Source organism: Archocentrus centrarchus, chromosome 17 (genome assembly GCF_007364275.1).
Source record: "Archocentrus centrarchus isolate MPI-CPG fArcCen1 chromosome 17, fArcCen1, whole genome shotgun sequence".
In the NCBI taxonomy this organism is placed as follows: Eukaryota; Metazoa; Chordata; class Actinopteri; order Cichliformes; family Cichlidae; genus Archocentrus; species Archocentrus centrarchus.
In genome coordinates this window covers 31022426-31036178 of record NC_044362.1, presented here as the reverse complement: position 1 = coordinate 31036178, position 13753 = coordinate 31022426, and the positions used below count along the sequence as shown (strand labels likewise).

Here is a 13753-nt window from a genome sequence, read left to right as displayed (position 1 = left end):
CAAATGTGCGATCAGCAGCCAGCGACATTCAACATGTCGAAAAGCAAACAGTTGGGGAAGTTCCTAAAAAAGCGAAACCTTTGAAGCCCACCTACTGTGGAAAAATTTTTCCTGAATAATAATAATAAATTAAAAAAAAAAAAGAGGGGTATAAGCACACATTTCCTGCACACCAAGCACAATAACAAAGGTAATAACTTTACACCAAAAAAAGAGGGGGAAAAACATCACTCACACCTACTGCCTCATTATTATTGAAAAATTTCCCTGTCCAGTATGTCATTGTTTTTCAACCTTTTTTGAGCCAAGGTACATTTTTTTCACTGAAAAAATCACGAGGCACACCACCAGCCAAAAATGTTTAAAAAAATGTCATTCTTATCAAAGTGTTTTGAATAGGAATCAAATAAACACAAAAAAAGAACTTTATCATATAATATATATCTTCTTCCAAATAAAAAGTGCACTTAACATGTCCACTTCAAAATCACAGCTTGAACATAACAAATGCCACAACAATGTGGTCTTATAGTAGAAAACTTCAGTGTTTTGCAAACTCTAATTCTGTCCAAAAGCATTCTGTTACCAGGAATAACACAACACAATACATGAGATAGAGGCAAGCTCACAGCTAATGCCAGTTTAATATCATCATCATGCATAAGTCTCCGTACAATGTTTTAATGGATGAAGGTTATTGTTAACTATAACCCTATACCACCGAACATGTCATAATCGGCTCAGTGTACTTCAAAAATGCCGCTGTTCACGCAGTTACGGCAACAATTTGCTAATAACACCACAGTAATACCCTATGTTGGTTGTGAAGTGCAGTTTCTCAGATTTCAGAAACCGTTTGAATTTTTTTCCAATAGGACAAACAGTCGCGTTATTATGGTAACTCAAAGTTCCTTTGATCAGCCGCCTCAGGCTCTGTGCTAACCAGCTGTTCGGCTAGTAGCGGTGATCGCCCGGCAGTATAGGGTTATAATAAGTATGCTGTGTGTGCGTTTCAGATGGCTCTCATGTTGCAAAACTACCGCTGCAAACTGTCGGTCTGGGCATTCAACCGGTGTTTTGCGTGCCTCCAGTTCCTTGCTGTTGGGTTTTTAAAATGATTCTGCACAGCAAATTTGAAAGTGCAAATTTAACACTATCCGAGTTAAAATTAACACTCTTGCAGAGTTTATATGGTAACCACTAATGCAGTGTTAAATTAACACTTTTAAAAGAGTCAAAATTATAACACCCATTAGTGTTAAAAACTATGTTTTTGTGGTGTATAATATTAACACCAGAAGAGTCTTAAAACTACACTAAATTAGTGTTAAAATCACACAGATTGGGCACCGTGGTAGAATAAAAGGTCAACACTGGGAGTGTTACTTTTTACTTTCCTATAGTGTTAATTTTACAAAAGAACACTACTAATTGTAAATATAAAAGGACAACATACCCTAAAATTAGTCTGAATCCATTAGTGCAACTGTTTCACAATCTAGAGGAAAAGATCACACAGAACTCCCATTTCACTTTTTTTTTTTTTTTTAATATTTCCACATAAGCTCAGCAAAGAATATAGCTGGGGCAAAAAACTTGCTTACCCTAAACAATACAGCCATCAGGCACAACATAGGAAAGAGAATCTCTTCCATAAGACATTTGAATGTCAAAGGGCTTAAAGTGTCTTAAATCACAAGGTCTAACAATTGAAACCTTGTGCATTTGGTCAACAACATGAAAAGCAGTCTCTGGAAAAGGCGACTGGACTTCTCTTTTTTTTTGTTTCTTGAAGACGTTTCACCTCTCATCCGAAAGGCTTCTTCAGTTCTCAACCAAATGGTGGAGAGACCCAGGTATTTAAACCCCTGTGGGCGTAGTCCCTGGAGGTGGTTATGACCCTCTATTGATCATGTGCGTGAACACATGTGCCCAGGTGTGAAGGGGGCGTGGGTCATATTTAATCAGTGGTTTCAGTTGAAACCAACTTAGGACTCCGCTCCATTGTTTCCTGTGGCCTATTGAGGTCACTGGAACAAAGGTGTGAATGGGGGTTGAGACGTCTGGGAAGGGAGCTCAGGACAGCACTGTAAGCGGGGGAAAGTTGGTGACGTAATCCACCTCCTCTGTTCAATGATGGTTGTTCACAGTGGACATAGATGGCTTCTTTCACTCCTCTTTCAAACCATCTGTTTTCCCTGTCCAAAATGTGAACATTGGCATCCTCAAAAGAGTGCCCTTTTTCCTTCAGATGCAGATGTACTGCTGAATCTTGTCCTGTCGAGGTGGCTCTTCTATGTTGTGCCATTCGTTTGTGAAGAGGCTGTTTGGTTTCACCAATGTAGAGGTCCGAGCACTCTTCACTGCACTGAACAGCATACACTACATCGCTGATCTTGTGTTTGGCGGGTTTGTCCTTGGGATGAACCAGTTTTTGTCTTAGGGTGTGACTTGGTTTGAAGTATACTGAGATGTCATGCTTGGAGAAAATTCTTCTGAGTTTCTCTGACAAGCCCGACACATATGGGATGACAATGTTGTTCCTCTTGTCCTTCCCATTCTCTGTAGTTTGTGTTTGGCCTTCATTCCTGTGCATCTTAGCTGATTTGATGAAGGCCCAGTTGGGGTAACCGCATGTTTTGAGGGCTTTCTTAATGTGTGTGTGTTCCTTATGCTTCCCTTCTGCCTTAGAGGGAACACTTTCCGCACGGTGTTGTAGGGTCCTGATCACCCCAAGTTTGTGTTCCAGAGGGTGGTGGGAGTCAAAGAGGAGATACTGGTCTGTGTGTGTGGGCTTCCGGTAAACTTCAATGTTGAGGCTTCCATCTTCCTCGATAAGCACCGCACAGTCCAGGAATGGTAACTTGTTATCTCTGGTGTCCTCCCTGGTAAAACGTATGTATTTATCCACTGAGTTGATGTGACGAGTGAAGGCTTCTACTTCATGGGTTTTGATTTTGACCCAGGTGTCATCTACATATCTGTACCAGTGGCTAGGTGCCATCCCTTTGAAAGAACCAAGAGCTTTACTTTCCACTTCCTCCATGTAAAGGTTGGCTACAATGGGAGACACTGGGGAGCCCATGGCACATCCATGCTTCTGTCTGTAGAATCCATCATTGTATTTAAAATATGTTGTGGTAAGGCAGAGATCTAAAAGTGCACAAATCTGATCTGGGGTGAAGCTGGTTCTGTTCAGTAAGGAATCGTCTTCCAGAGACTACTATGACCTGGATGACTGAGAATCTACACAGACAACATGAAAAGCATGAAAATGTTCCACAAATGTTGCCTCCATCTCAGATACCATAAAATAAATACCATCTCTCAAAAATACAAACAGAATCTTACTGAAAACAGGCAGCTCATTGACAAAATCTGTGCAAACAACAAGACCACTGTGAAATTCAATCCCATTATGTTTGACCCAAGTTGTGAAATACATTTCACTTGACATCTCAATATGAAAATGCTCTGAAATTAAGTTACCATGTTCTACAGTAGTCAAAGTTTTGGATTTGACAGGACCAGACTCAGTGCCTTTTATTGACAAAGATTCCCAGTGATAAGCAACAGCAATCTGGTGTTTCTTTGCAAGGGATTTAGTTATGTTCTTGAAATTTTTTATGCTGTCCTTAAAGAATTTGTGTTTGGCTTCATACCTCATACTCCAAACATGTACCAAGGGTCCAATTTGGCGAATACACTCAGGATAGTGTATCATAAAGTGATGTTTAGGTATCAAATTATTTTGTGGGTACAAGTCCACAAACAGCTTGTGATGCTCTTCAATAAGATGTTTTAAAAATACAGTCATGCCATATGTAACACATTGGGAAAACACAATATTTACGATGTGTAACAAAAGCAAGAGCAAATGCCAGTGCCTGTCACCCTCTGGTACAACATCACCAAAAATCAGAGGAATGTTCCGAATGAGGCACAATGTCTGACTGGCGTTGAGCCCAATACCAGTACAAAACAAGTTTATGCGAGTTGGACGGTTCTTTTTATTCATGAAGCCATAGTTAAATGCATAAACACGTTGAAGTATGGTTTCAGTAGAAATAAAGTTCTCATTTAAATATTCAAACAACAACTTAACTTCATATTGTGCCACACCCTCCAAGATGTCGTGCATGATATCCAACACAAAATTATCTGATATGTTGAAATAACACAAGGAGTTAAGGATGCTGTTGCGTTTGATCCCAAAACATGAATTTTCCCTTGGATTGTCCACAAGATATTTGTAGTGCTCTTCATTGGTAATTTTGGTACGTAACTTAAGTCGTGGATCATCTTCACTGAAGACCGTTTGAGCAGAGACTTTGTCAGTAAGACACATTCTACAGTAGTAGTTTGCAGAGAAGGACTCAACATAACCAAGAATTGAGTTTAAACCTAAATTATCTCCAGTTATTTGTGCAATGGTGCCATAGAGAGGTTGTTCAGTAAATGACACTTCCATCCCACTTTGTTCTAGCACTTTAACATCGTCTATGAATGGAGCAAGAATTTTGTCAATACCATATTTTTTGGCATCTTGAGAATGAAACAATGAAATTAGATGGATGTTCATCAATGAGGAATTTAGACTTGGTGGCAAGTTGCGCAATGTAAAATACAGACATCCAAGCTTATGAATGCCTTGTTTTGACCCCAGGGGATTTGATGTCTCAAAGTCGTCATAATAAACTTGAATTTCTAAAGCACCTTTGGATTTAGAAAATAATGGATGTTGTTTGTAATATTTGCCATCACAAAAATCCTTATAAAAGTCATCCAGAGTGGAGGCTTTATTCAGTTGACCACAAACTTCAGCATTTTTGAAAATGAACTCCAATGTTTTAAAGAGAGGTACATAAATAAAAGTGTCATTTACAGGAACTTGCTCATATATTCCAGATATTTTGTTTCTTTTTGAATCATACCTCACTCCCAAATTAATTTCAACTGGTTCAACAACACCCCATTTTTCTGTAAAATACTTGGTCCATTTAGAGTTTGTGTTTAATTCACTAAAGGGATTAAATACATTGCTAAACACCTCTTCCACTGCATTTCTACAAGGACTATCAGATGGCACGGCACTCATCACTTGCTCTTTAAGTTTTTTATGAAGCTCATTGACATAGTCCTCCATGCTTTCAACAACAGACAACACAACATTGTTGGAAACACCACTGCCCTGTAACTTTGCCACCACTGAAGCACACATGTCTTTTGCCTGCTCATTGGACATAAAAGATGTTGAAGGTGCCTCTTCAACCATGTCAGGCACACCTTCCTGGGATACATGTTCAATAGCATCTGACTGACGTGGCTTTGGAAAATCAGGATTTGTGCCTATGTTAACAATACTATGAAAACTATTTAAATGTTTTCTAAAACCTGTGAAACTTTTGAACTGTAACGAACATGCATCTTGGGCACAAATAACAACAAATTTTTTGCCTGGGTATAGCCCATGAAAAAATTTAAGATGTTGAATTAATGCATTAGGTGCATTGTGCAAGGATCTACAAATGTGACACCTATACATTTCTCAAATGCTTGCATTTTACGTCGCAGTATTAGACTTCCCACTGTTGAGCTAAACTAAAAAGTGCTAAACAGAAAAAGGTTCACTTTTCAATATCCTGCTAGTTTCACCAGATATGAACTTTTCTCTTAGCTCCTGTTCATGAACTTTGCTCTTAACTCCTTCACTTTTGGACTTTCCTTTGTGCTATCCACATCAATACCATAGACAGTTGTCTGCAGGAAAGTGTAGATGTTTGTTAGAGCATCATCGTAACTTACACTGAAAACAAAGTGAAGTTTAAAGAGTTCATCAGTGGCTGCCAGTGATGTGGTCCCTTGGCAGGGGATGAGCTTCTTATCCATCACAATGTAGTATGTGCTGACTGTCTGCTTGTTGATTCCAGATGCAAGGAGATATGGCTGGCACTGTCTTTCCTGACGCACAAGGTGCTCATCAATGCTCTTACATGACTGCAGCAAGAAACCACATAATGCAAATGTAAATTATGTTCAGTACAGTCTGCTACAAAATGACATTCAGTTGCACAGCATTTACCTTGTGAAACACAACAAGATGGTCGATAGCCTGAGCAGCACTGATCTTCAGCATTTTTTTCTTTGCAGGCTGAGATGGCAGAATATGCAGCAGGAGCAGAAATGATGCCATGTCACTGTCCCACTCTGAAAGAATTAACAAAACAAAAAATTATGTATCACAGCCTGTCTCACACATCCTCTTCTTTTCCTAAAGGCATGACAGCTGGATGATTGAAACACTGTTCACTCAATACCTGGTTGGTAGTCCAATGACTCCTCTACATCCTGGTTCCTGGCAGACCTGAGCAAACTGTTGAGTAATGGGGTGGCTGTCAGGCCCTCGGCTTCTCGTACCACCTTTCCTTTGAAGGATGTATGCCACTTCTCCAGCAGTTTAGTCGACTTCTCTGGTCCAAAGAGCAGTGTAAAATCTTGCAGTATCTGCAGCATGAATGAGACATTGCATAACTATTTATAATAATTTCCAGGATTTTGACAAACAAGCAGCACATGGCAAAAAATAAATATGGTTTCATAAGAGGATACCAATACATACCAGCCCTTTTGTGTCAAGAAACCTTGGAAACACTGAAAGTATGTTGTGCGATTCATTTGGATCTTGAACAAGATGGCGTCTGTACTCAAAGGTTTCCTTCATCTTCTGCAAGATGATTTCGTGGTCGTTAGTGTGGTTCATTAGGGATACGGCTGCTTTACAACACTTCTGATCCAAGTGAGAATTGGCCTGAGGCAGTTCTCTCTCTTGTCTTGGACCACCTCCTCCAGGTGTCTGTATTTTTGGTTCCTTATTCACAAGTTTTGTCTTTCTCTGGATTGTCTTTAGCCGCCATGCAAGAAATCCAGAGCCACTTTGGCTGTCATAGTAATGTTCCTGAGCACAGAACAGAATTTGTGCCATTAGAAAATTAAAAGACCCCTTCAAAAGCAGTTTTTTACATTTTGCGGCATTTACCAGCATGCTTGTAATGAAAATGCACATAGCAAACAAGACAACTATGAATCAAGATGAGTTATCAGAACTTACATATCCTTTTCTGGAAAGTGGATCCTTCAATGCAGGAAACAAGGTAATGATCCCCAGTGCATATTTCTCTTTGGTTTGACGCTGAGGGATTCTCCTGTAAATAATCAAAAAAAAGGTTATTAATCAACTGCATCCAATCACAAATAACATTAGCAAAACAAAGAGCAAATCAGCTACATATTAATACAAACCTAATCTTTTTTAATCTGTGAATGTATGACAAATGTAATTAAAAAATAGGGCTGTCAAAGTTAATGCCTTAATCACGTGTTAAATCAAATTCCATTTACAGGCTTCTGTACTTTTTGGGCGTTGGCTGCAATGCAATTCTAACATTATTTCCTTCTCTGTTTCAGCTGTTATACTGTGGGGAAAATCTCTCATTTCTGAAAAGTCATCTCTGAAAACAGCTACATTTTCTCTCTCTCCCTGTCCACCTCTCTTCCAACTCACCATTGCTCTGAACACTGACAGCACTATGCTCAGAGCCACTATAAGTGCCAGTCACAGCTGAGTGGGGAAACAAACATGAAGAACACACATAAAAAATGTAGCAAAGCACGGGCAGCACGGTGGTTAGCACTGCTGCCTCACAATTAGAACAACATCTAGAAGGCCTGGGTTCCATTCCACCTTGGCCCAGGCCTCTCTCTCTCTCTGTGTGGAGTTTGCATGTTCTCCCTGTGTCTGCGTGGATTTCCTCCCACAGTCCAAAGACATGCAGTTACTGGGGTTAGGTTAACTGGCAACTCTAAATTGCCCATAATTGTGAATGTGGGTGTGAATGGTTGTCTCTGTGTTGGCCCTGCGACAGGCTGGCCACCTGTACAGGGTGTACCCTGCCTCTCACCCTATGACAGCTGGGATAGGCCCCCCCCCCCCCCCCCCCCCCCCCCACACCCCCACCCCCAGTTAACAATGGAAAGCATGCGAGTAATAACGATTAAATATTTTAATGGATTCACAGCCATATTAAAAACCCAAACAGCAGTTTAACAGTATCTGACTCAGTGACTTACCCTTCAGCCTCAACCATGTGTGCTGCAAGCATGTTAATCATCTGCCTTCTCCTACTATCACTCAGTGTCCCGGTTTCTTCATATTCTTCGAGGACAGCTGCCCCTCCAGGTTTTGTGACCAGAATCTGCTTTACCAACTAGCCAGCATTAAGAGAGTGAGAGTGGTATTTTTTTTAAACTTATAAATATACTTTAAGTTAAACAGCCTGATATTTTTTTTCTTATCAAGCATAATTATAAGAATGTCTAACTACTTAAAATCTTAGGGGTGGTTTAACTTTCCTGTCATAACCTCAACAAAAAAAATTCAGTTGAAGTTATTTATACAGCATCAGTTATGGCTTCTTAACCCTTAAAAACTTGTGGTTTGGTATACTATAAAGAAATATGTCTTAATTTTTGAGTATGAATTTCAATGGATTGACTTTAAAATGAATGACAAATGAAAACATCCAGTAACAATATTACCTCTTTAGCAGAAGAACTTTCAATAGCTTCTTCATCCATTCTGATTTGCTTTTGAGGTCTTGACATTTCACAATCACTGCTGCCGCTAGACACACAAAGCATGCTCCTGCTGGAAGAAGACCATGATGTGGATGGTGGTGTCTGTGATGTGCTTGTGTCTAAGAAAACAAGTACAAACAGAATTAAAAGAGACACCCAAGGTATAAAAATCTAGATTATATACATAAATCATGGCATTGGCTAAAACCTTGCAAAATTTTGTATTCATGTGTAAGGTACCAAAGAAATGGACCAGTCAAATGGCAAAGTTTTGTTCGTTTATAACAATTTCAATTAAAGTCTATTTTTGTTAGGCAACAGTTAATATAGTAGCTTTTAACTTGTCCCAAAACAAGAAAAAACAAACAATATCAAATGCATTAGCTTCTGATAACAATACCATCTTCAGAATATTCCTTGATGACAAAGCAAATCCCATCAACCATGGACAGTTCTGCAAACACAGAGTCATCCACTTCAGTGCCAGAGTCATCTTCCACTGTTATGCTGTCTGCATGGATGGAGAACTTCTCTCTCACTACATAGAAAAAAAAAAAATAAATACAATGGCTATATAATGTCACACAGCAAATATGGATAGATATTTTACCTTCAGAAAGGAATGCTTCAAAGTTGCCATCTTGCAATTTTATATACTTCTTCCGATTATTATGCTGTACTTTGATAATCATGGTATAACAATCATCACTGGGAATCTATGGGAAGAGAGACAAAATTAGGCAAAAGATATAGATAAAGCTCATTCATGCTTATTTGTAAGAATATAAAATTATGAATATGGACCTACAACTGGCATAAAACTAAAACAGCTCATAATAAATCTGAAATATACTTTCTTATCCTGGCAGAGAAAGCCCCCATTGAAACAGACACCAGCACTTGCACCTCTGTGGTGGAAACGTAGTAGGACCCAAAAGGCTACTACTAAAAGCTAATGTGCTGCAAGCAGCGCGGGTCGAAGGTGGAACCTGAGCAATTACGTCACGTTGTGTTCCTCGTTTTTACATGTAAAGCCAGAAAAACAAAACAAAAAAACCCCAAAAAAAACATCTTCGAGTCTTCACTGAAGATTCAAAACAACCACGTTTGTGCTCATTATAGACTAAGAAAAATCCCTGCTGTAGTTTAACATTCTGATGTGTTCTGTCTGGACTTGCCCGTCTGTTTGTGGCACAACCAAAAACTTACCCTGGGTTTAATAAAGAAATAACCAACTACAGTTTATTGTTAATTGAACAACTGTAATATTGACCACCTAATACTGTACTGTCATAACCATCACTAGAATTATTTATTTTACATATGCATGTTTAAATAATTTGTCTTGAGAGGGTCAAATGTAGTCTAGATAATTCGTGAAATAGCTTTTTTAAATTCCTCAGATGCCAACTTCAATAATATATTTCCAATACATTTAAGGAGAACAGACAGACTATATAACGATAACGTCTATGGTGATTTTAACCCAAATTTAATCCAATTACGTTTCAGTTTTCACACACAATACCGGCACATTATCAACAGTTTAACTTACTATGCGACATAGATTATAACATAGCATTCTCTTTGAAATGTTTGAACACTGCACAGCCAGCCACATGGCGAAGTAATGGCGAAGCTAGTGTTTACTGACTTAGCTAACACCACAAGTTTCCAAACGGACAATTTTTAAACTTAAAATCCCTGCAATACACGGACATTCAAGTAAGATGATAAACATGACTCTGAACTCATTTCTGCTCGACTCGAATGAACATAAATGATTTTAATTAAGCAAAAAACGGCCATTGAACTAGCTGGAGCTAATGTCGCTTTCCGAATTTGGAAAAAATCTTGTAAAAAATGCATTAGGGTTCCGGTCCATCCACAAAAAGCTTAAACAAAACTCAAAATATCGGTACATTTTGACAACAATTATTACAAATGACCGAAAACATAATATTAAAAAGTTAGCTACTTACATGCCCTCCTTCTCCGTGATCCAAGCGAGTAAAAGAAAATGGCGTCGGCGAGATTTGTCCAGAAGCAAACGTTGTCAAGTACCCGGATGTTCAAGGTTACACTTTGGGTGTTGAAAATCGTCAACTCTGACATGTAACACCCATAATCTTATGGTATCACACTTGTATTGAGTTATTTATAGTGAATACAACACTAAAGTCTCAACACTGTACTCTAATATGTGTTAACACTGATATTTTAACTCTGGCAAATTTGCTGTGTGGTGAAGGAGTCGCTCTCATGACTCCGCTAGTGACGATACTCCCTCACCAATCAGTGGCATGCTGTATTCCGCGTCATATTTTTGTATCGCCTTGGATCGCTTAGAACCTCGGGTGAGTGAGTACGGAAAAAGGACCGGCAAAGTGTACCTGATTCTAATGGAGATGCCGTCAAATCGCGGCGAGTCGTTCCGTATGGAAACTTCTTAATTCTCTTGTCTCTATGTACAATGCAATTCACTACCTGCTGCTATCTAGTCTAGTGATATGGAAGAGTGTTACATGATTATGCTCCAGTCACTACTACAGCACAGACACTCGTGGCATATTATGTGAAACTGGATAATTTCCCACGGCACACCTGACGATCTCCCACGGCACACTAATGTGCCGCGGCACACTGGTTGAAAAACACTGAATTAGACTAATAACAGGAAGTAAAACACAACACAAAACACATGGAGCACAAGACTACCAAAATAAAACAGGAAGTGAACAAAACACATGCAGACCTAACACAGGAAACTTGACAAACGGGGATCAGACATTCACAAAGAAACAACAGGAAGGGAAACTAAACAGAACATCTAAACAACAAACTGAGAAAACTATAAGAAACACTAAAAGCCACAATCCAAGAAAAACAAAACAGAGCTATACAAAAAAAACCCACAAAACACTGGGCCACCGGCCCAGGACCCTGACAGTCTCTTTGTTTTGTCAACATGCTGCATTTTGCACAGAATGACTACTTTTTACTACCTTGAAGTTAACAAATTTAATAATAATCAATTGTTATGCAGATGATTCCCAGCTTTATCTATCCATGAAGCCAAGTGACACACATCAATTAGTTAAATTTCAGGAATGTCTTAAAGACATTAAGGCCTGGATGACCTCTAATTTCCTGCTTCTAAATTCAGATAAAACTTTAGTTCTTGTGCTCGGCCCCACAAATCTTAGAAATGTGGTGTCGAACCAGATACCTATTCTGGATGGAATTACCTTGGCCTCCAGTAACACTGCAAGAAATCTTGGAGTCATTTTTTACCGGGATTTGTCCTACAGTGCACATATTAAACAAATATACAGGACTGTTTTTCTGCATTTTGTGCAATATTTCATTTTTTTTTTTTTTTTTCGTTTTTTTAAGGGTCACAGAAAACAAAATATTGACAGGTACCCTGGGCATGTAGCTGGAACAGGTAGGAAACTGAAATACTATTTGTGCAATCAGCTACAGGTTGAGATACCTGTCGGCTGGTATTCTATTAATACATCATTAGCCCTTTTTGTGTGTGAGAGACTAGCAGAAACCAAACTAGGCAGTGTGGTGAGTCCAAACATCACAATACAGGATGGTGATAAGAGCCCAAGTTTCTGCAACCTATATCAAAGGCCAAGAAGTAGCCGACACCTTTGTGCCAAGGCAGAAACATGCAGGAAGGTCTCCAACAGTGTCTGGGGCCCTCGTCAAGATCCAGCAGAGGCCGAAAGCACAACTCAGTCCTGCCCAGGCAGCACGGGCACCCAGAAAAAGGAGTCCAAAGTACAGCACAAGCTGAGGTAGAGCAGACAGACCCGAAGCCCAGGAAGTACACCAGCTAGTGCAACCAGGCGCCCAGGCACAGCTCTAGTGGCAGAGGATGACCAGACCCACAGGATGCCCACTCGAGCCCCCCACACCCACTGCCCCCACCACCCCCGACAAGTCAAGTCAAGTTAAGTCTAGTCAAATTTATTTATATAGCACATTTAACACAACAACAATTGACCAAAGTGCTGTACATAAATGTAGGGAAGAAGGTCTACTGTGGGGCTGACTCAAACTCCCCTCTCAGCTAACAGTTCCTGATAAGAGTTGGAATGTTTACCAGCAGCTTGGTCTCTGGAAATCAGTTCACACAGGTCAGAAAACAGGACCGCGGGGGCGTAGAGCATCTGTTTACAAAACATCCAAGAGAAAAATGAGATAACGGCAATCCACATTTCTCAATCTCACATTTCTGAATAAAAACAACAAATAAAGCAGTTACTTTCATGATCTCCTACCAGGATAATTTTACTTAACAGGTAACGCTGTGAATAAAGCACATTTAGCAGAAAAGTTTACAGTTCTTACAGGTGAAAAGTGCTGCCATCCAGTCCCTGCAAAGGGCAGCTGGTAACTTTTGAAAATGGAAAATAAAAAAGGTGCGTGTGCTGAGGGGTTCCACCATGGGCCCAAAGCAGAGCCACTGTTTCATGAGCCTCTGTCTGTAGGCGGGTCCTGTCCAGAGGGCCAAAAATGAGTGACAGGGTGGGGCAGATTGTAGTTTTGGATTTTGCATTATAGTTTAATTTTAGTTAGTTTTTACTTTTTTTTCTTTAATTCAGTTAGTTTTAATTAGTTTTTAGAGCAGTTTTGCTCGTTTTTATTAGTTTTTATCTTTGGTTTATTGCTTAGTTTTAGTTTAGTTTCGTTAGTTTCAGTATTAGTTTTAGTTTTTCATACTTTGTCAGGTTTAAGATTCAAGGTACAAGAGTGACTCTTGTGTAATAAAAACTCAACAAAAGATCCCGTTTAAAGAAATATATTCAACAACCAACTGTTCACAGACAGCAGCACTACAGGCTAAATGTGTGTAATATTAAGGACACACGTGAACATCAACAGGGAGAAACAAAGAAAAACATGACCTCCCAAACTCAATAAATTCTACCATAAACTCCCAATAAAGTTCAGCGTCAGTGCAGCAGATTAACAGCTTCTGTTTTGGAGCTAGCTTGGTTAGATGTTCGATATGTGTCCGACCTCATGCCGCATTTATGCTTGTAGCTGTGTGTGTGTGTTAATTACCTTATGGTCGTGTGCTGGTGTTTTATATGCGGTGCCG

General features: G+C 39.5%; 2 protein-coding genes across 2 annotated transcripts; both read right to left on the bottom strand.

Annotated features, from left to right (window-relative positions):
* Window positions 1-3412: 3412 nt before the first annotated feature.
* Window positions 3413-5557, bottom strand: LOC115795207 (uncharacterized). Its single transcript, XM_030751027.1, has 2 exons — window positions 3660-5557; window positions 3413-3522 (listed from the first exon to the last, which is right to left on the bottom strand). Exons 1-2 carry the CDS (start codon window positions 5543-5545, stop codon window positions 3486-3488), a joined length of 1923 nt encoding a protein of 640 aa, XP_030606887.1. The 5' UTR covers window positions 5546-5557; the 3' UTR covers window positions 3413-3485.
* An 85-nt stretch (window positions 5558-5642) lies between these two features.
* On the bottom strand, window positions 5643-10772 carry LOC115795208 (uncharacterized). Its single transcript, XM_030751028.1, has 10 exons — window positions 10617-10772; window positions 9245-9350; window positions 9035-9172; window positions 8596-8753; window positions 8128-8264; window positions 7109-7202; window positions 6620-6955; window positions 6318-6504; window positions 6083-6207; window positions 5643-5997 (listed from the first exon to the last, which is right to left on the bottom strand). The coding sequence occupies exons 2-10, from the start codon at window positions 9324-9326 to the stop codon at window positions 5674-5676; spliced, it is 1581 nt and encodes a 526-aa protein (XP_030606888.1). The 5' UTR covers window positions 9327-9350; window positions 10617-10772; the 3' UTR covers window positions 5643-5673.
* Window positions 10773-13753: the final 2981 nt, after the last annotated feature.